Source organism: Triturus cristatus, chromosome 1_1 (assembly GCF_964204655.1).
Source record: "Triturus cristatus chromosome 1_1, aTriCri1.1, whole genome shotgun sequence".
NCBI lineage: Eukaryota > Metazoa > Chordata > Amphibia > Caudata > Salamandridae > Triturus > Triturus cristatus.
The window spans coordinates 942,424,992-942,447,887 of NC_140579.1; the positions used below are offsets into that span (position 1 = coordinate 942,424,992).

The 22,896-nt window shown below is 49.9% G+C and overlaps 1 protein-coding gene across 7 annotated transcripts in view; it reads right to left on the reverse strand.

Annotated features, from left to right (window-relative positions):
* The window catches only part of LOC146871323 (apoptotic chromatin condensation inducer in the nucleus-like), a 929,701-nt gene that overhangs the window by 690,469 nt on the left and 216,336 nt on the right, over nt 1-22,896 (reverse strand). For all 7 annotated transcript variants that reach the window (XM_085650820.1, XM_085650821.1, XM_085650822.1 and 4 more), the window contains one exon: nt 18,712-18,864. In XM_085650820.1, the coding sequence (XP_085506946.1) occupies nt 18,712-18,864 (153 nt within the window). The remainder of the gene's footprint in view (nt 1-18,711; nt 18,865-22,896) is intronic.

The following is a 22,896-nucleotide window of genomic DNA, read 5'->3' on the forward strand; positions in this document are numbered from 1 at the left end:
AGGCAATAAATACTGTACCAATAAATATTGTACACCATCAAGTCCTGTGGACCTATAAATATAGTGAAGCAATAAATAGGTAAAAACTCAATAAATACAGTGCCCCCAATAAATTATTAAAAGTATACAGCAACACTCATGTAATCAGATGACTTCAATTTCTAAGGGCTGATTTGGCCCAGGCACAGCTTGTAGGGTTGTGGAAGGCTTGAGGGGGGGGGCTACTCCCTGGCTGGGACAAGGCTGAGGCCTAAACTGAGGTAGATCAAAGGGGGGGAATACCAGTGCCCTGGCTTTCTCTCTCCACACAACCTCTCTAGGTTAGTCCCAGTTCACCCCAGGCACAGTCAGGTTGGTTTCAGCACCTCCCTAGCCCCTTAGAGCAGTCTCTCAGGTCTCCACAGGGCCTTAGGCGCCCTCTACTCCACTTACTGCCCTTTTTCTGATGTTCCGACGCCGCTGGAGTCGTGTCGACGCCGTGAGGCGGTTCCGGTTCGGTCTCGGCGGCCTCGGCACAATGTCCGTTCTTTGACGACGCCGGTAGGCGGTTCCGGTCCGATGTCGGTGGCCTCGGTTCGATCTCGACCTCCGATTCGACGGCGTCGGCAGTCTCTTACTCGATGTCGACTTCGAGCGGCTCCGGTCCGATGGCGCTCTCGGCTCCGATGACGTCGGCCGGCCTGGCCTCGATGTCAACTTCCGGCGACTCCGGGGTGCGATCCTCACCCCCGACCTCCGGTGCTCCTCCTCTCAGGTTCCGGGCGACTCCGGAGTGCGATCCTCACTCCCGACCTCCGGTGCTCCTCTACCTCGGTCTCCGACGACTCCGGAGGGCGGACTTCACTCCTCCGATGACGCCGCTCGCTCGACCTCGGTTCACTTCCTCCTCGACCTCTGGTATTCCTCACGACCTCCGTCGGCGCCCTCTCACGACCTCAGGCAGCTCCGGGTACGACGTCTGCTACCTCAGTCAGCGCCGCTTCTCCACCTCGGGCTCCAGGTCTCAGGCTACTCGACGCCGGACTCCAGGGAAACCAGTTTCCAGGTCAGGATCTTGCTGCTTTCTGTTTCTAAGGCCTGTTCCTGCTGTCCAGGTCCTTAGGATGAGTTTTTCTGGCTTCTTCCCACACAGGGCTACAGGCTGGGATCCATCAGTAGGGACAAGTATCAAGGGTGGGTTTATGGACCCCACTCCAGGCACAAGTTTCCACCCCTGCTGCTTCACTCCTTCCTCCTTCACTCTTGTGCTGCTCTCTCTTCACCAGTCAGGTGCCAACTGCCAGCTCCAACTGCCAACACTCTGTCTTAACCTCCCAACATTCTAAACCGCCTCCAACTGTCACAGAGTTCTGGAATGTTCTGGAAGGTGCTGGTAGGTTCCAATGGATGCTGGTGATGTCACAGGTGGCCACCATTTTGTGCTCCAGGCCCTCAGACAGAAGTTTCAGGGTTAGCTAAAATGGCTCCCTGAATCTGTAGCAACACGAAAAAGTCTGGTGGTTCCCAAAAAGGAAAAATTCAAACAGGGTTTGAGGCAAAAGTGGGACAAAATAAATAATGATGAGGAGGGACCACCCAAAGGGCTGACAGGTCTAACACAGTCTAATAGACGTATAGGCTAGATTGCATCTTTGCAGGTGTAGTAATGAATATGCTACTTACCAGTATGCATCTGTTCTTGGCATGTAGGGCTGCTGACATTCATATCTGTGCATAGATCGCCGCCTAGTGTTGGGTCCGGATGATTGCACATTGTTGTCCTGGAAGAGTCTTCGAAGTATCACGAGATAGGTGGCTCCTCCCCTGGACCACAGTGCGCATGGGCATCCTCTCCATCCTTAGATTGTTTTTCGCCATTGGGGCAGTGATGGAGTAGATACAGTATGTGATGACCATGCTATACAGTAATTCTGAGTGCTGCAGCCGCTACAGGCGCCGGGGAGGAGGGTGGGGGATATGAATGTCAGCAGCCCTACATGCCAAGAACAGATGCATACTGGTAAGTAGCATATTCAGTTCAAGGCATGTGGGCTGCTGTATTCATATCTGTGCATAGAATATATAGCAGTCCCTCCATTAGCGGCGGCTGCTCGTGCCAGCTGCAGCAGTCTGAAAAAGAGTTTTGAGAACAGCCTGTCCTACAGCTGCCTGCTGTTTTGAGTGTACATCCACACAGTAGTGTTTGGTAAATGTACGTATAGTGGACCATGTGGCTGCTCTACATATTTCCTGTAAAGGAATGTTTCCTAGGAAAGCCATGGACGCCCCTAACTTTCGTGTTGAGTGGGCTTGTGGGGGAATCGTTAATGTGCGTTTAGCTTTTTGATAGCAAATTTGAATACATTTAACGATCCATCTGGCTATCCCTGCTTTGGAAATGGCGTTGCCCTTGTGTTGTGGAGAAAAGGCAACGAAAAGTTGTTTTGTTTTCCTAAAGTCCTTAGTTCTGTCTATATAGTACATGAGGGCCCTCTTTACATCTAGTGTATGGAGCATTCTCTCTGCGACATTTTGTGGATTTTGAAAGAAAACAGGCAGTTCAATAGTTTGATTCATGTGGAACTGCGATATCACTTTGGGCATGAATTTGGGGTTGGTACGTAGTACAACCCTGTTTGTGTGAACCTGTATGAATGGCTCTTGAATGGTTAGTGCCTGGAGTTCACTAACTCTTCTTAACGAAGTGATTGCTACTAGGAAAGCTACTTTCCAGGTGAGGAATTGAATCTCACAGGAATGGAGAGGTTCAAAGGGTGGACCCATTAATCTGGTGAAGACCAAATTGAGGTTCCACACCGGTGCCGGTGGGTGTCTTGGGGGAATTACTCGTTTGAGTCCCTCCAAGAAGGCTTTGATGGCAGGCACTCTGAATAAAGAGAGGTGCTGCCTGTTTTGAAGATAGGCTGCTATCGCGGTTAAATGGATACGTATTGAGTTGTATGCCAGATTGCATCGGTATAGGTGTAAGAGGTAACAGATGATGTTTTGAATGGATGCGTCCAGCGGGTTAATGTCATTGTTGTTGCAGTAAATGACAAACCTCTTCCATTTAGCCGCATAGCAAGCTCTGGTCGTGGGTATCCTGGCCTCTTTGATGATATCCATACAGTCAGGTGGCAGGTTTAGGTAGCCAAACTCTAAGACTTCAGGAGCCAGATTGCCAGGTTCAGCTGTTGCGGATCTGGGTGCTGAATTTCGCCATGGCTCTGCGTTAGAAGTGCAGGTTTTATCCGCAGCCTTTGATGCGGCATCACGGAAAGTTCTAGAAAGGTGGTGTACCATGGTTGGCGCGCCCATGTGGGAGCAACTAGGATGAGTGTCAGTGAGTGTTGTCGCAGTTTGCGTGCCACTAGCGGTATCAATGGCGCTGGGGGAAAAGCGTACGCAAATCTGCCGGACCAGTTCATCCATATCGCATTGCCCTGTGACTGCGGATGTGGGAACCTGGCAGCAAAGCTTTAGCATTTTGCGTTTTCATTTGTGGCGAATAGGTCTATCTCCGGATGACCCCACTGTTGGAAGTACGGTTGGAGTACTGACGGGTGTAGCTCCCACTCGTGCATCTGGTGGCTGTGTCTGCTGAGCAGATCCGCCATCTGGTTGTCCTTGCCGGGGAGGTGTTACGCCATGAGGAATATGTTCCTCTGAATGGCCCACTTCCACATGCTCTGAGCCAGATGAGACAACTGTGGAGAGTGTGTTCCTCCCGGCTTCTGTATGTAGTACATGGCAGTCATGTTGTCCGTCCGGATCAACACGACTTTGTTGCACAAGTGTACTTTGAATGCCTTCATGGCTAGGAAGATTGCCATCAGTTCCAGAACGTTGATGTGCATCTTCTTTTGTTGCGTCGTCCATAGTCCCTGCACTGTGTAAGTGAGTACATGAGCTCCCCAACCCTGGAGAGAGGCGTCCGCCGTCAGTATTATTTGTGGAACAGGCTCTTGGAACGGTCGGCCCTTGCAAAGGTTTTGTGGATTCCACCAATGCAGAGAGTTGTATGCCCGACCGCTCACCAACACTAGGTCTTTTAATTGTCCGTGAGCCTGATTCCATTGACGTGCTAGGCACTCCTGAAGCGGGCGCATATGTAGTCTCGCGTGCGGGACTATGAAAATGCAGGAGGCCATCATGCCTATCAACTGCATGAACACTCGCGCTGGAAGGGAGAGTTGTGGTTTGAACTTGGAGATCAGCAGTTGCATGCTGTTGATCCTCACTAAATTTGGCTGAGCTGTGGCTGCCAGAGTGTTTATGGTCGCGCCCAGGTACTGTCGTACGAGTGCAGGTTGGAGATTGGATTTTGGGTAATTTAGTGAGAATCCCAGACTGTGTAGAAGGTGAATGGTGAGGGACATGTGGCTGGCACATTGCTGGGCTGACTTTGCCTGAACAAGCCAGTCGTCCAGGTAAGGGAAGACGTTAATGTGTTGTCTCCGTAGATGTGCAGCCACTGTTGCTAGGCACTTGGTAAAGACCCTGGGTGCCGTCGTTACTCCGAAGGGGAGAACTTTGAACTGATAGTGATGCCCCTGAATAGTGAACCTGAGATATTTTCAGTGCGATGGGTGTATGGGTATGTGGAAATACGCATCTTTCAAGTCCAGTGTGGCTAGGAAGTCTCCCTGACTGAGGAGCGGTAGAACTTGCTGTAGGGTGAGCATATGGAAATGCTCTGAGAGAATGTAGTGGTTGAGGGGTCTCAGGTCTAGTATAGGTCTGAGCGAACCGTCCTTTTTTGGGATTAAAAAGTACAGAAAGTACACCCCTGTCCCCTGTTGGTTGACGGGCACGACCTCTATTGCACCTTTTTGCAGCATACTTAGCACTTCCTGCTGCAATAATGCCAAGTTCTCTACGGACATAGAACGGTGCTTTGGCGGTATGTTGGGTGGAGTGGACGTTAATTCGAGACAGTAACCGTGCTGGATAATGTCCCTGACCCACCTGTCTGTGGTGATGGTTTTCCAAACTGACAGGAACTGTTGGAGTCTCCCCCCGACAGGTGTTATGTGGTCGGGGGGCAGGGAGAGGGCGTCACTGTTTGTTCTTGGGGGAGGACCTGGTGTTGCCGTACCCACGTCCTCTGCCTTTGGTGCTGGATCCACGATATCCACCTCTGGTGGTTTTATCATAGTTACTTTGTGTGCCCCCTTTAGTGTACTGCTGCTGTGACCCCCTGACCTCCAGCTGCTCCTCTATTACCGGGGCGACGAAAGGAGCCACTACGAAATTGCTGCGTCTGCAGAGCCCCCATTGATTTCGCAGTGTCTTTCTTGATTTTTTCGAGGGTAGTGTCAACTTCAGGGCCAAATAAATATTCTGGGTTGACCGGTTGATTTAAGATATTGTTCTGAATCTCAGGCTTGAAGCCTGAGATTCTCAACCATGCGTGCCTCCTCAACATGACGCTTGTGTTTATTGCCCTCGCCGCAGTGTCGGCTGCATCCAGTGCGCACTTGATGGATGCATTGGTAAGGAGTTGTCCCTCTCTGATAAGGAGCTCCGCTGCCTCTTTATATTCATCTGGCAAATGTTGTAGCAGTGATTCTAGTGTGTCAAAGTGGGACCTATCATAACGGGCCAGGAGTGCCTGTGTGTTGGCAATGCGCCAGATGTTTGCTGCTTGCGCTGCAATCCGTTTGCCTGATGTCTCCAGCACTTTGGACTCCTTGTCTGGGGGAGGAGCATCACCCGTTGTTTGCGAGTGGGCTCTTTTGCGAGCATTAGCAACAACCATGGAGTCTAAAGGTAACTGACCCCTAATGTACATAGGGTCTCCGGGTGCAGGCTTGTATTTCTTACCGATTCTGGGGTTCAGCACCCGTGCCCTGGTTGTTTCTTTAAAAATGTCTTTTGCAGGTTTTAGAACACCTTTTAACATGGGCAGAGTTTTGACAGTTTTTTCTGAAGAGGCGAAAGTGTCCACCAAGAAGTCCTCTTCGACAGTGTCAGAATGGAGTTCTTAGCAGGCATTGGGTCGTCGATCCGAAGGGAGGTATCGACGCTCGTTTGAGTCGATGACTTGGCAGGCGCCGCCGTCTTCGACGTCGATGCAGACGGGTTGGCCACCTTGACTTTGGTGGTTTGGGCCGTTATCTTCGGTGCCAGAGGCCGAGGCACCTTGTGGGGACCGAGGGCCTTCTTCTTCGGCTCGGCACCTGTATCCGCTGCGGTGAGCTCGGCACCGAAATCCCTTTTTGCGCGTTGGGAGCCAATGACCTTTGCCGGCGTCGAAGGAGTGGAGGGCTTCGAGCCGATGGCAACCAGTTTCACTTTCGGTTTCGATGGAACCGGTGCAATGGACGATTTCGGTTTCGCTGAAGGGAATCCAGTCGTCTTCGATAATAATGGCTCTTGTGAAATGTTCGAGGCCGGGCCTGGAGGCGGGGCCGAAGAACCGTGAGATTGATCTTGGGTAAGGCCCGTAGGCGATCCCTCGACCTGAGCCTTATGACGACTTATTTTTTCGGCCTCCGTATCAACGGGTTGGCCTAGATCTTCGCTGGAGCTATCTTCCTCGGCCCCAAGGGCCTCATCGTAGTCTCCTACCTCTTCGACAACTTCTCCCTGAAAGATCACCTCATCGTCGTCTTCCGATCGGGAGTCGTGTTCGGAAGCGAGGCTGGAGTCTACGTCTTCTACGCTCTCGGCGTCCTCGTCTTCGGTGCTAAAGATGTTGGCCGGGGCAGGCGCCGATTGCTGCGCCTCCAATCTCGCTGCCAGTCGATTCCGGAGAGTCTTCTTCGAGCGGAACCGGGCACAGGCCATACATTTCGACTCATCGTGATCCGGTGAGAGACATTTGTTGCATACTGGATGGACGTCGATGTGTGGGTATTTCGCGTGGCATAAAGGACATCTTTTGAAGGGAGTCCTCGATTCCATCGTCGATCGAAGTTCGATGTTCGGACCAAGCGGATCCGAAAAGCTTGAAGAAGGTGCTAAAGCACTAAAGAAACTGTTCGATACCGAACGGGAACAGTACCGACGATAACTAAAGGCCTTTTGACCTTAAACTGAATTTTCCTAACTTGAGCTAAGATAAGCACATCCGAACCCAATGGCAGAAAAAAACAATCCAAGGATGGAGAGGATGCCCATGCGCACTGTAGTCCAGGGGAGGAGCCACCTATCTCGTGATACTTCGAAGACTCTTCCAGGACAACAATGTGCAATCATCCGGACCCAACACTAGGCGGCGATCTATGCACAGATATGAATTCAGCAGCCCACATGCCTCGAACATAGCCTATGATGTGTTGAATGGACACATCTAGGGGATTGATGGTATTGTTGTGACAGTAGACAACAAAACGTTTCCACTTGGCGGCGTAGCACGCTCTAGTGGTGGGTCGCCTAGCTTCTTTGATGACGTTCATACAGTCAGGGGGAAGATTGAGGTAACCGAAATCTAGGATTTCAGGAGCCAGATCGCTAGGTTGAGCTGAGCTGGGTCCAGGTGTCTGATCTCTCCATGGTTCTGGATTAGGAGGCGTGGAGAGAGGTGTAACTTTTGGTGCAGTACTATAGATAATTCCAGCAGTGTGGTGTAGCTAGGTTGTCTGGACCAAGTTGGAGCTACTAGTATGAGAGCGAGGGAGTGTTGTTGTAGTTTGCGCACCACTAATGGAATGAGTGGGAGAGGCGGAAAAGCATACGCAAATTTGCCTGACCAGTTCATCCATATCGCATTGCCTTTGGACAATGGGTGTGGATATCTGGTGGCGAAGCTTGGGCATTTGGCGTTTGTGGGTGGCGAAGAGGTCTATCTGTGGATGCCCCCATAGTTGAAAGTACGGGTGAAGAACTTTATGATGTAGTTCCCACTAGTGGATCTGTTGTGTCTGTCTGCTGAGTAGATCGGCCATAGTGTTTTGGACTCCTGGGACATGTTGAGCAAGGAGAAAGATTTTCTGGGGTATGGCCCATCACCATATACTCTGCGCTAGCTGAGAGAGCTGTGGAGAGTGTGTGCCGCCTTGTTTTTGAATGTAGTACATGGCTGTCATGTCTGTGCGGACTAGGATTGCCTGGTCTGAAATCTGTGTCTGGAAGGATTTCAGGGCTAAGAATATTGCTAGTAACTCCAGATGGTTGATGTGGAGTAACTTTTGTTGAGGTGTCCATCTGCCCTGCATGGTGTGATGTAACAGGTGAGCTCCGCAGCCGGAGAGCGATGCGTCCGTTGTCAGTATTCTCTAAGGAACCGGGTCCAGGAATGGTCGCCCTTTGGAAAGGTTTTTGGTGGTCCACCACTGCAGAGAGCGATGGGTACGACCGTCTACCAACACCAGATCTGTTAATTGATCTTGGGCCTGGTTCCATTGGCACGCTAAGCACTCTTGGAGAGGAAGCATCTGGAGTCTTGCGTGCGGTACTATGAATATGCAAGAGGCCATCATCCCGATTAGTTGCATAAACACTCGAGCTGGAAGGGAGTGTTGTGCAATAAATTTTGCGCGTAGAGCCTGAATGCTTGTGATCCGGGCCGGACTGGGGTAGGCTAGCGCTTTTGAGGTGTCTATGGTGGCACCGAGGTATTGTTTTACGTGGGACGGTTGCAGATGGGACTTTGCGTGGTTTACCGTGAAGCCCAGTTGGTGAAGTAGTTGGATAGTGGCATGCGTGTGTTGTACACACTGGTTGTATGAGCTGGCTTTTATTAGCCAGTCGTCTAGGAATGGGAAGACATGGATGTGTGGTCTCCTGAGGTGTGCTGCCACGACTGCTAGGCACTTGGTGAATACCCATGGTGCTGTTGTGACTCCGAATGAGAGTACCTTGAATTTGTAGTGTTGGTTGTCCACTACGAATCTGAGGAACTTCCTTTGAGCGTGGTGTACAGGAATGTGGAATTAAGCGTCCTTTAGGTGGCCAGGAAGTTGTTTTGGGAGAGCAGGGGAAGTACCTGATGAAGTGTTACCATGTGAAAATGGTCCGAGTGTATGTATGTGTTTAGGGGCCGGAGGTCTAGGATGGGCCGTAGAGTCTCGTCCCTTTTTGGTATGAGAAAATGTAGGGAGTAAACCCGCAGATTTCGTTGGTTGGTAGGAACGTTTTCTATTGCCCCTTTTTGTAGGAGGGAGATTACCTCCTGCTTTAGTAATGCTAGATGTTCCTGTGACATTGGACGTTGTCTGGGTGGAATGTTTGGGGGGGATAGACATTGGCTCTAGGCCCTTAGCCTGACCGAATTATTTGTGTCACCCATTTGTCTGAGGTGATGGTAGCCCACACATGAAGGAAATTTTGGAGTCTGCCCCCGACCGGAGTGGGATGGTCTGGGGGGAGTGGAGGGAAGTCATTGGGCAGGTGTGGGGGCAGAGCGGGAGGTGTTTATTTTGCCTCTGCCTTTATTATTGCTGTTGCCCCTGTAGCTGACTCTTTGGTAACCCCTTGTGAAGGTGGATTGGGTAGGAGCTTCGTATGACGTGGAAGTGGTATCAGAGGAGTAGCCTCTGGATGTGCTCCAAAAGGAGAAACGGCTAAAGGAACGCCTGGGAGGGTGTGATTGTAAGGCTCCCATAGATTTCGCCGTGTCAGTGTCTTTTTTCATTTTTTCTAGGGCCTCATCCACTTTTCGGCCGAACAGATGTTCCTGGTTGTGAGAAGTTGGCCTGGTATATGATGCTCACTAGTTAAAGTGATCACCTTGTACAATGCCAAGCAACCCTTATGGTGTGGTTGTAAGTCAACCTTTTCGGACTAGCTGCCCTAGTGGTAGCGTAGGCTAAGCAGTCTTTGAGGCTAAACTCGTGAAGCGTGTTAAGCCAGCTGTTTTACCAAATGCAACCCCCTTTTATACCAATGAAAGGACACCACACAGATATATATTCAAAATATATATGTATTCATTTCTCAAAGTAACCCCTAGTCTCTTTATGAGCACAGGAGCACAAATCGTCAAACAATATTACAGTAGAATACACAGAAGTTGCACTTTATATGGATAGGCCCTGGTGGCCGCTCGAACCATATACTAAAATAGTGGTATAAGTACCACGAACAGAAAAGGGAAAAGGCCTAGGGCCTCTAGAATCGCTGGGCCTACAAGGAGCTAACTTTAGTTAGTGACCAGGAGGTCCACGGGTGGCGTGTGCAGAGCAAATAGTCACACGCGTGCTCCAATAGGTTTCAATGGGTGCGTAAAAAGTACAAAGTTACTGCAAAGAGGATCTTCCGGATGGACTAGGAACTCAAGATTTGGAACACAGGCACTAGAGATGTAATACTACACTTGGGCACAGGTGTGCCAGCTTTACCTCACCCACAGGAAGCGGGTGCATAGGCCTCGAAGTGCGTCGGGTTTCTTCTATCTGTTCCGTGGAGCTTGAAGACAAAGATGCTGCAGGCGGTCGGTCCGGGAGAGATGCAGTGGATCCAAGAGTGGATCGGAGATGTTGAAGACCTGTAAGCAGAGGGGACAGTGTTCACAGTCACTAGCCAGTGACCAGCGTGGCACCAGGTGGGTACCAGGCAATGTCGGGTGCAAACAGGAAGAAAGGTGTAGCTTGTCTCTGCAGCCACGTGGTCCCTGGAGGTCGACGACGTCCAGGAGTCTGTTCACGAGCTGTCCCACGCAGGCTCTCGCTGTCGGCGGTGTCGGCGACTTGATCGAAGCAAACAAGCCTTGGCAAAAGCAATTGTTGTAGGAGATGAAATAAGCTGATGGTTCTGACCAGCCAGGTCAGAAGGACTGCTCCTTTGGAGGGGAGCAAGGGCCAGTCTGGAGCAACCAGGCCAGCGGTGTATTTCGTAAAGTTCGTCGCCAAGATGGCTACTAGCCAGCGGGCCAGCAACCGGTTAGGCGCGTCGAGTGGCAAAATGCAGAAGGGCCCCACGCAGATCGTGGAGATGCTGGAGGGCTCACCTTTGGTGCAGATGCTGCTCGAGGGTTGGGCTTCTCAGATCCCAAAGCACAACTTGGAGGGAGCCTCGGTTGTTGCACTGGTCAGCTTGTCGTGGTCGTTTCAAGATGGCTGGCTCCACGTGTCTCGGTGCCTCCACGGGTCTCCTCTTTTCAGGGACTGTGGATCGGGAGGTGAGAGGTCTGGAGGTCCAGGTCTTGTCAGTCTCTGGGCTCGGGCTCCGGCGGCGGCAAAGCAGACGTTGATTCGCTGGATGGTGCTTGCGTTAGCAAGGTGGTCACTCCCTGACCACAGGGGAGATTTCCTTCAGTCTTCTGTGCAGCAGAATGTCGAAGTTCCCGTCTTCTTCTTAGTTTCAAGTTGATTCCAGGATGTCTGAAGTCTTAGGACACAGCTCCTACCTTTAAGCGGATTCTAGGGGCCGGACTACCTGCTGTCCCTCCCTATGGGTGGGACCAGGAAGGGGGGTGGTTACACCCCCAATCCTTTGTCCAGCTCGCCCCAGGCCCGGGACTGGTGTGCCCCAGGACCGGTTTAACTGGCATATGCACCGAGGCTCCTTGTGAGCCACGGGCATGTCTGGTTTCTTTCAAGCCCTACCTGACCAATACACAAAATCCTGTCTGGGGTGGTGCATGCACCTCCCCTGGCAAGAAACCCTTTGTCCACACCTCCCAAGCTGGAAGGACTCCCAGCAGTAGGAGGGCAGACTTGTGTCTGTGGTGGCAGCATCCATTTTGTGGAGCTGAGGCTATGTCTGATTTTACCCGGGTTTCAGGTACTGTACATGTCGTGTCCCTCTAGAAGGGTGGAATGCTAACTCCGTCGCCAGAATTGGCGAGGGGTTAGTATTCCAATTCGTATAACACCTTACTCGACATGTTTTGATAAAGCCAAACCAAAGATAGCATTTAACCGCGAGGTTCATAATACACTTAAGAGTATATGGTATGACGATATCTGGAAACAGTAGAAGGAAGTTGTTCCGACCACTGCAGACAGGCTCAGCTCATGCCAGAGCACCATCTCACATGGAACCAAGCACTCTGCCTTCAGGATTGTTAAGGCCTGCCATAGGAGTGACTTATAGGTTACCAGGTGTCCCATTTAAGGTTAGGTATAGGTATACTACACCTTAGTAAGAGGTGATTACACCAACTTACCCCAGCTGAGTGATCAGCCAGTTGTGTCAAATTGTTAGGCCAAGCCTGGGGTGGCATAATACATGCTTCAGCCCCTGGCAGGCCTTGGGTACACCAATGCCCTGGGTACCTAGTGTACACTGGTACAGGGGCTGACAGGGTGATCCACTTCCAATTGGTTATGCACCTAGGGTGCATAGTTTTAATTTAGTAGAGAGAACAGCAGGCTGGGGGTCTGATTGGCAGGCCCACAGCCTCAATATGTCAAAAACCAGTGAAGCAAAAAGCAAAAATTTGGGGTGACCATAGGATAGCAGACCCTACTCTCCTACACTGGTCAAAGGGATGTTTCAGGATGGAAGCTTGCACTTCTGGTTTAAATCCTGAGATCCTGAGCCAGGCATGGCGGCGGCGGAGGACGTTAGTATTGATGGCCCTGGAGGCGGTGTCTGCTGCATCTAGGGCACAACGGATGGAGGTATTAGTGATGATTTTACCCTCCTGAATTAACTCGTTTGCCCTGTTTTTGTATTTGTCAGGGAGGTGTTGCATTATGGCTTCTAACTCGTCATAATGGGCCCTGTCATATCTAGCCAGTAACGCCTGTGTATTGGCGATACGCCATATGTTGGCAGCTTGTGATGCAGTGCGCTTGCCGGATGCGTCCAAGAGTTTTGACTCTTTGTCAGGTGGTGGTGCATCGCATGACGCCTGGGAGTTGGCCCTCTTCCGTGCTGTGGATACTACCAGGGAATTTAGGGGTGCTGGCCCTCTGATATAGGAGGGATCTGTAGGGGCGGCTTTGTATTTTGTCAATGCACGGGTTAATAACCTTGGCTCTGACTGGGTCTTTAAATACCTCTGGCGCATGTTTTACCACTCCTTTGAGCATGGGCAGTATGGAGGAGGCCCTATGCGTGGTGTTGAAAGTATCGAGGAGGAAATCCTCCTCCACAGGGTCAGTATGGAAATCTACCCCCGTGATAGTGTGCCGCCCTCTGGAGTAAATGGTTGAACCCCAATGAGTCTTCTGGTGGGGATGGTCTCGAAGGATAGAGATCATCTTGTGGGACGTTAGGGATGTCGGGGTTGTTATAGTCGTCCCATGGGTCTGGGGAGCCTGTGGGAGTGGGGTTTCCTGTAGGTAAATCATGGGGCACGTCCCCAATGTCATCATATGTATAGTCATGATCATCATCATCATCATCCGGAGGGGTTGTTGGGGAATGATGAGGAGGGGGTGGAGGGGGAGAAGGTGGAAGAGGTGGGGAAGGCATTCTGAAAGGTGATGTAGCAGAGTCCTTCCTCTTTGGAGGTGGAGCTGGGGTAGGTTTTTCCAGCTGTCTCTTTTTGATGCTGAGCATCAAATGTGCGGTTTTGGGATCCTTGGTCAAGGTCTTTTGCAAGGGATCCAGTGTAAAGAGTTCTTCTGAAGGTGGTTTATCCGTAGGCGTCGGGCTGTTGGTTTTCTGGCTTTAGTGTCCTGTTTGGATGTATGCGGCTTGGAAAGGGCTTTTTGTTTGGTCGGTGCCGAGATGGGTTTCGGCTTCGAAATCTCTGTGCCGGTGGCCTTGTGTGCTTTTGTCGGTTCCGGGGATGGAGTCGGTACCAAGGAGGTGGAACTGGGTTTCAGCACCGAGTGTTTCGGTATGGGGCTCGGTGCCGAAGAGGAGGCCATTTTCTTTTCCGGTGTGGAGGAGTGTTTGTCGGCACCGACGGTGGGCTGGCTCGAGCCGCCAATGGCTTAATCGGCTTCTTCACCGGTCCCGAAGGTGCGGTGGGGTGGGGGGGGGAGGGGTCTCTGTGTGAGTGTGTGTGTGTGTGTGTGTGTGTGTGTGTAAATTGGTACTCACGACCCTTTGTGCCGGAGTGATGTCCTCCACATCTGAATCGTCTGCTTCGGAGGCGCTGACGAGGCCCTCGTCGGTGTGGTGTTCTTTCAGAGCGTCGACGCCCTCTCCGAAGATGTCATCTGGAATCGCTGTCAACGAGTGCGCCAAGGACTTGCACGCCGGGCAGTCTCGAGCCTCATGTTCAGGGGAGAGGCAGAGATTACATACTTCGTGGAGATCGGTGTGGGGGAATTTGGACCCACTTCGAGGGCACTTCTTGAAGGGAGTCCTTTCCATGAGCCAGGACCGGAGCTTGGGGTAGGCCCGAAGGCCGGCGTCGACGACTGGAATCGAAGGTGTTGATCGATGAGAGCCGCGTCGAGTGTGGAGATCGCGATCGAAACAATACCACAAATTGGGGTGAGGATTGCGCGTCGATTGAACTGGAAACCTGTTTGAAACCGGAGCGCGAAGATCACTTTTTAGTTACTGTTGTGATTTTTAAGTAATATTTTGCTATTTTAAAAGTTGATCAAATTGCAAATGTTATCCTATGGAAGGAAATTCACTTAGCAGGTAAGTGGGGTTATGGTTACTTTTCCTAGGTCAGTGTTGGATCCTAGATCCAGCACTAGTGTACCACCTGTAAGCAGTTGAGAAACTGCGTTTAAGTTATACAGGCGATTTTTAAGGAATATTTATAAGTTTGCAAAACCGACAGAAAAACAGTCAATGGTTTCCTATGGAAGAAAATTCGAGTTACGGGTAAAGTTATGTTCTCGCTACTTTTGATATCCAGTACTGGGCTCCTAGGCTCAGTACTGGGACATCTATCTAAAACAGGTAAGTAATTACGTTTTCACAGTTGGTACGAGTTTTAAAGAATATTTGTAGTTTGCAATAATCGACACTTAGAAGAAATTTCACAGAAAAATAGTCAATGGTTTCCTATGGGAGAAAATTGAGTTAGTGGTAAGTACGGTTGTAAGTACTTTTCAGGGTCAGTGCTGGGCACCAAGATCCAGAAATGGGATCTCTAATAGCAGGTGAGCATTTCAGTTTGTTACTCGGTTGATTTTAGGTGAATATTTTAAGTTTTAGAAACTCCACACTTAGAAGAAATTTCAGAAGAAGCCAGTCAATGTTAACCTATAGAAGAAAAGCGAGTTATCAGCTTTTGGTTAAGTACTCGACTGGCAGAGTTAAGGTTCTGGGCACAGACTCCGGGGTCTACCAGGGTCAGGTAGGTACAGTTGTTACACCCTCAGCGGCACAGGGACAGCCGGGTGCAGAGTGAGTTAGGCCCAATGTTATCCTAAGGGACGCATTGGGGCCTTGGTTGGTGGCTGCTGGCTAGCAGGCCACGCGGCTGTGGGAGCTGGGCTCCTGGTCACTTGCTCAGGGCAAATGGGGAAGTAGGTGGGAGTAGAAGTTGCACTGCCAAGGCCACTGGGGCGGCTGGGTGCAGGGTGCTTTTGAGCCTTCGGGCGCTTAATGGATTGCAATGGGAAAGCTCAGTAACGAACAAAGGCCGCAAGCTCAGGGACGAAGATTCTTCAGGTGTGCCCACCTCTTCGAGAGGTAAGTTGGGTAGTTGGAGGATAGGTAGGTACCCAGGAGTCAGGCACATGGAGCCGCAGGGCACCGGGTGCAGGGGTGCCTTTTGGTGTCGGGAAATCTTACCCTCTGTTGATCACGGTTGGGGGGTCCATTGGTTCTGAGGTTGCAGGCATCATCAGGAGCGGTGGTGGGTCCTTGGGTGCCGGATTCGGGGTCACAGTCGCCGGGGGGACGTCCTCGGGGTCTTTGTCCACTCCAGCAAAGGCTTGGCGGGTGCAGAGTGTGCAGGGTTCGCGGTTCCTGGTTGATGCCAGGGGTTAGGTACTTGCTTTGAGCAGAGCCACTGCTCGTGGGAGTCCCAGATGCTCAGTCACAAGGTAGCCAGGTCCTCCGGGGTTTGTGAGGTTGCTGGCCACAGGAGGTGCCGTGATTTAGCAGGAGCAGGTTCGAGGGTCGACAGGCCGGTAGGGCTGGGGGCCAAAGCAGTTGGTGTCTTCCTCTTCTTAGCAGCTGCACAACAGGTCTTCTTTCTTCTTGATCTTCTTTGCTGTTTCGGAATCTGGAATCTAAGGAAGGTAGGTTCAGGGTGCCCCTAAGTACTAAATTTAGGGGCGTTACTGGTAGGTAAAGGGCAGAGACCACTGGGTCCATGTCCTGGGGTGGGTACACCCCCTATCCTGCCTCTCTCCAGTGGGAGGGGGGCAGTAGCCTAGTCCTGATTGGGTAGGGCTCCCTATCTTCAAGATGGTGAGGGCCCGGAGATGTGATTCACCTCGCATCCCCCACCTGAGGGGTGGGGTTGGCAGGGCTGGCACATCCCCTGTCCTTACTTGGAGTTTCCGGCCAGTCTTCCCGCCAGAGTGGGGGGTCAGAACCGGTGGGGGCCAGTTGCTGAGTACAGCAAGTGGCCTGGAGAAGCTCACAAAGGCGACATGCCTTTGAAGCTTCCCCATGCCCATCCTGGAGGAGGAGACCTAGCACCTCGCCCAGGATGTGCATTGTTGCAGGCCCAGGAGAGCGAGGGCTCTCCACCCAGGGGTCCAGCAACATGTCTGCTGTGTGGCAGCCTCTCGGACAAGACGTGGATTGTAGGTTAGGTTTCAGGGGGCATCTTTAAGATGCCCTCTGTAGTGCATTGTACATTAAGTCCCACACTGGCATCAGTGCGGTTTTAATGTGCTGAGAGGTATGGTACCAAACTTCTCAGTCTTCAGTGTTCAGTGTTGCCATCATAGTGCTGTGGAGTTCGTGTTTGACGAGCTCCCAGCACCAAATACTCTTAAATGGCAGCACTGCACTTACAGTGCCCAGGAATAGACCTGGCTACTGTAGGGGCACAGGGCTCATGCTCCTGTGCCCACACCACTGGCATAGGGCACCCAGCTAGAGGGGTGGCTGATGTATGCCAGGGCAGTGTAGGTTGTGGGCATGGCACACAGGGATGTGTGCCATGTCGACTCCGTTTTGTATTGTACCCAGACACTCAGCCTGCAAGAGCAGTGTGTGTGTGTTAGGGTACAGGACCTCTAAAGGTGGCACAATAAGTGCTGCAGCCCTTATAGGCCTACCCTGGTCACAAGGCCCTGGGTACCTAGGGTACCATTTACCAGGGGCTGACATGTGGCCAGGGTTTGCCAATTTGGGTTTTAGGTTTTTAGGGAAGGAACATAGGCCCTGGGCACCTGATTGGCAGGAGTCCAGGTCACACTCAGTCAAAGTACATTCAGCAATTCAGCAAAAAGTGGGGCATACCATGCAAGAAAGATGGCACTTTCTCACAGCTGGTTGCACTAGGTTGTATTGTAGTGAGAGGAATGCCATGACCAGGCAAAAACCACAACGTGCTACTGGAAACTAGACTAGGGAATTACTAGCTGAGGTAGCAACTGGGAGTCCAAGCAGCAGTATCCCTGGTACCATAAGGGCCATGGGATGATTTCAATTGCTTCAGAATCAGGACAACACCCTCCAAACAACAGCATGCGACCCAAGGGGTAAAGACACGATACTTCTTTACTTCCCTAGTTCAAGAAATAGGTTAAGGCACGCTGGGTCAAGATGATCGCGCGAGTCAAGAGCAGGCACACGTTTCTCAAAGTATGAAATAGATAAAGACACAGATTAGATTGTGCTTTGTTTTGTTTCTGAGGCAGCCGATGGCGTGACAATCTCTCTGGGAAGGCTCACTTCATGTTCTGTTCATGTCAAAAAAAGACTGCTGCCTCTCCAGAGTTCAGTTTATGTTGGCTTAGGGAAACATGGAATTCCCCTGGCAGGAAATACAGAACCGAATAGGAAAGGGCGGCAGGTTCATCAAGTGATTCAGTTTGACAGGAGAACAGCAGGTAATACAAAGAGCTGTCGAGCTACCTTTACCCAACTGGTTTCGAAAACAGACTGCGTACTTGCAGGATCTTGCGTGAGAAATGAACATTAGAAGGTTCGCATAAAAGTGAACATTTTCTTGAAAAGCACACACATACACAGGTCATAAAGAACATCAGTTACGAGAGACTGGAAAAACTCCTTATGAAGGAAGCCACAGCACCACCCCTCCAGAGCTGTACAGTTTACAAGGCTGGTACGTTAGCTATCGATTCATTTTGCATCACTGCCTATCTCCCACAGCCTGGGTGGAGGGGACAACAGTTCCCCTCAAAGTGGGACACTTTAGAGTGACCCCCTCCATCGGCTTCAGAATGAAAAATCCCTTAACACGTCAATGAAAGAAAGGTTTCCCACGGGAACCAAAATCAACAATAACGAGTTTTAGTATTAATTAGTAGGCTACAATAAACATGAATTCAGGGGGTGGGGGGTGGTTTGGGGCGCAGATCTGGCCTCCACAGTCAGGCTTCATGGTCGCCCCACTTTTTACATGCACTTTAATAAAGTCAAAACAATTAACATACAATGTGATTAAAGTACCCTTCCACAGCCACGCTTATAGCGTGTGGGTATTACTGCTCTGTGGACAACCATTTTCAGGAGACACATTAAGCCTAAGACAGGAACAGTGGGTTGGAATCCTATTCGCTCACACCTCAAAAAGATGTTGCCTCTTTTGTGGAAACCGTGATCTGGGACCGCAAAAGACAACCCCATGATTAACTGTGCAAGAATGCTACTCAGCCGAGAACAGGAAGGCTGAGGTGACAGGAACTGTAGATTTTTTTTCCCCAACAAGGACAGATGCAAAAATGGCCACACAAATCTACCTTGACATCTAAAATTGTAAAAACAAACATGAGTCTTGTTCTATAGTATGAATTGTTTTATTTTACATCTTTTGTTATAGCACTCTACCTGGGTGACGGTTCGGCAGATTTTCAGACCCTTGTCTTGGGAGCTCTCCTCTCCACTGCGCTCATTTTCATCCTCAGATATGTGCACATCATCTGCATGGAGGTCCAGCACTACATCCTGTCCGACTGCAGGCTTGATATCTGGAATGAGGTTCTGCAACAAACAGAGGGATAACGAGATGGCTGATTTCACATCCACATAAAGACTTGTGAACACAAATGAAGTACCATCAATATTTCTAAGCACATTATAAAGAACAACCACCTTTGAATGCTTCCCGTGCCTTGATCTACATATAGCATACAATAATCGGAGAGGAATTCCCAATATATAGAGATGACTACTCTACCTTAACTATGAGGAGACCATAATCATCACAATTCACCCATGAAGAGGGCAACCCCCTATGAACCAACCAATAATCACTACTGTACCAAACATTATAGAGAACATGTCGATCCAAAAACCAGAAAGGAAAATGCTACTTACCAGTATGCATCTGTTCTTGGCATGTAGAGCTGCAGATCTACACACTATGCATAGACCGCCATCTGGTGTTGGACCCGGATGTTTGCACTTGTTTTTGTCTTAGAAAAGTCTTTGGAAGTCACGAGATAGGTGACTCCTTTGGAGGATAAGTGGGCATCGGCTCAATCTTCAGAATGTTTTTCGCCAGCAGGGAAATGATGGAGTTTTGAGAGAAACAGATAAGATATCCATGTGTGCTGTATCTAAATAAGATAGTACTGGAACAGATAAAGATAGGTGGGTGGGCGTGTGTGGATCTGCAGCTCTACATGCCAAGAACAGATGCAAACTGGTAAGTAGCATTTTCCGTTCGAGGCATATGAGCTGCAGATCACACACTATGCATAGATTGTATAGCAATACCCATCCCTAGCAGCGACCACCAGTATCTGTTGCAGTAGTTTGAAATCGTGTTTTGACTACAGCCTGGCCCACACTAGCTTGCTGTTTAGATTGCACATCTACACAATAGTGCTTTGTGAATGTGTGCGGTGTAGTCCATGTAGCTGCTTTGCAGAGGTCATCTAGGCGAATGTTCCCTAAAAATGCCATTGAAGCCCCTATCTTTCGTGTAGAGTGGGCTTAGGAGGAACAGATAATGTACGTTTTGCTTTGTGATAGCAAATTTGTATGCATTTGACAATCCACCTTGCTATCCCAGACTTTGATATGGGGTTGCCTTTATGTGGTGGTGAGAAGGACCCGAAAAATTGTTTAGCCTTGCGAAAATGTGTTTTCTTTCAATATAATATAGCAGTGCTCTTTTAACATCGAGAGTGTGAAGTTCTTTCTCTGACTGTTTGGTTGCAAGAAAAATACTGGCAGCTCTACAGACTGGTTGAGATGGAAGGGAGAAATAACTTTAGGAAGAATTTTGGATTAGATCTGGGAACCACTTTGTTATGATGTAGTTGTAAAAATGGTTCTTGGATAGTGAGTGCCTGTAGCTCACTGACTCTTCTAAGGGAAGTAATGGCCACTAGGAAAGCGACTTTCCAGGTTAGAAATTGTAGCTCGCATTTGTGAAGAGGTTCAAATGGAGGGCCCATTAGTCTTGTGAGAACAATGTTCAAATTCCACACAGGTGATGGTGGAACCCTGGGAGGAATTATTCTTTTGAGGCCTTCCATAAATGCTTTGATGGCAGGTACTCTGAATAGTGACAGGTGTTGTCTATTTTGTAAATAGGCTGCTATGGCATCAAGATGTAATCTAATAGATGTGTATGCTAAGTTACACCTGTGGAGATGCAGTAGATAACCTATGCTGAATAGACACATCTAAAGGATATATCACAAATCTTTTCCACATGGCTGCATAGCAGGCTCTAGTGGTGGGCGTCTAGCCTCTCTGATAACATTCATACTGTGTGGGGGGGAAGTTTAAGGTAACCAAATTCTAGGACCTCAGGAGCCAGATCACTAGGTTGAGCTGTGCTGGGTCCGGGTGTTTGATCTCTCTACGGTTCTGGGTTAAGAGAGGTGGGGAGAGGTGTAGTTTTTGGTGCAGGACTACAGATACTTTCAGTAATGTGGTGTACCACGGTTGTCTGGCCCCTGTTGGAGCAACTAGGATGAGAGTGAGTGAATGTTGCTGCAGTTTGCGCACGCCTAGTGGAATGAGTGGGAGAGGCAGAACAGCGTATGCAAATCTGCCTGACCAATTTATCCATATCGCATTGCCTTTGGACAATGGGTGTGGGTATCTGGCAGCGAAGCTTGGGCATTTGGCGTTTTCATGTGTGGCCAAGAGATCTATCTCTGGTTGCCCCCACATGTGGAAAAAACAGTTGAAGAACTTGTGGATGAAGTTCCCACTCATGAATCTTTTACGTTTGAAGGCCTAACAGATAGCTATATTGTTCTGGACTCCCGAGACATGTTGGGCTAGGAGAAAAATGTCCTGAGGAATAGCCCATCTCCATATGCTTTGCGCTAGTTGCGAAAGCTGTAGGGAGTGTGTCCCGCCTTGCTTCTGTATGTAGTACATGGCTGTCATGTTGTCGGTGCGGACTATGACAGCCTTGCCGGATATGTGTTTTTGGATTGACTTTAAGGCTAGGAATATGGCTAGTAATTCCAGGTGATTGATGTTGAGTATCTTTTGGCGAGGAGAACCACCTGCCCTGTATGGTGTGATGTAATAGATGAGCTCCCCTGCTGGACAGCGATGCATCTGCGGAACTGGCTCGATGAACGGTCGCCCTTTGGAAAGGTTCTTGGAGTTCCACCATTGCAGAGAGCGATGAGTGCGATCGTCCACCAACACCAGATCTGTCAGCTGACCCGGAGCCTGGTTCCACTGACGTACTAAGCATTCCTGCAAAGGGCGCATCTAGAGTCTTGCGTGAGGTACTATAATTATGCAAGAGGCCATCATCCCTATGAGTTGCATGAACACTCGAGCTGGAAGAGTGTTGCGGCTGAAATTTGGTTATGAGGGCTTGTATGCTTGCTATCCTGGCTGGACTGGGATATGCAAGTGCTTTTGAGGTGTCCATTGTGGCACATAGTTACTGTTGTATGTGGGACGGTTGTAGGTGAGACTCTGCGTGGCTTACTGTGAACCCCAAGTCGTGAAGTAGCTGGATTGTAGTGTGAGTGTGATGAACAAGTTACTTACCTTCGGTAACACTTTTTCTGGTGGATACAGTATATGCCTGTGTATTCCTCACCTTGTGAATATCCCCTGCGCCAGCAACATTCAGAAATTTTTGTAGCTCTCCACGCCGACGAGGACGACGTCACAGAAGCACGGCTCCGCTAAAGTCACTGGATCCATAAAAGGACCTAGTCGGCGTGATGACGTCAGTTCCGCCCTTTTTTTCCGAGGCGCACGGACGGACCGACAACTTTATATACACAGTATACACACTACATAATATACAAACCAACACACAGAGTGAAGACAATGCAGGAAAGCAAAAGAAATAACACTTCTTTTGACAGCAATAGAAAAATTGTTACACATCACTATTGTAGGTATACAAAGGTGGACAACGGGGAGGCGGGTGGGTCAGTGAGGAATTCACAGGCAGATACTGTATCCACCAGAAAAAGCGTTAACCAAGGTAAGTAACTTGTTCTTCTGATGGATACATCTGCCAGTGGATTCCTCACCTTGTGAAAAGATTCCCACAGCAGTCCCACTCCCGGAGGAGGGTGTCCACCCTTCTATACCAGAAAGTCCTTAAGGATGGAACGAGCAAAGTGACCGTCCCTCCTCACTTCGGAATCTAAGCAGTAAAGCTTCGCGAATGTGTGGAGGGAGGCCCAAGTTGCCGCCCTACAAATGTCCTCCACAGGAACACCTCTAGATAAGTAAGATGTAGAAGACTTTGCCCTGGTAGAATGAGCCCTTATACCCTCTTGAGGTTCCCTACCAGCCAAACAGTAACATATCTTGATGCACAATATAATCCATCTGGAAAGGGTGCGCTTGTGCACCGCTCTGCCTTTCCTGCAGCCAACAAAGCCCACGAAGAGCTGGTCATCCACTTGAAAGTTTAGTCCTATCGAGGTAAAAGCTTACCGCCCTCTTAGAGTCCAAGCGGTGAAGCCGCTCCTCCTCCTTGGAAGGGTGAGGATAGAAGGTAGAAAGGGTAATGAACTGCGCCCAGATGGAAAGGAGTTACCACCTTCGGCAGAAAAGCAGCCC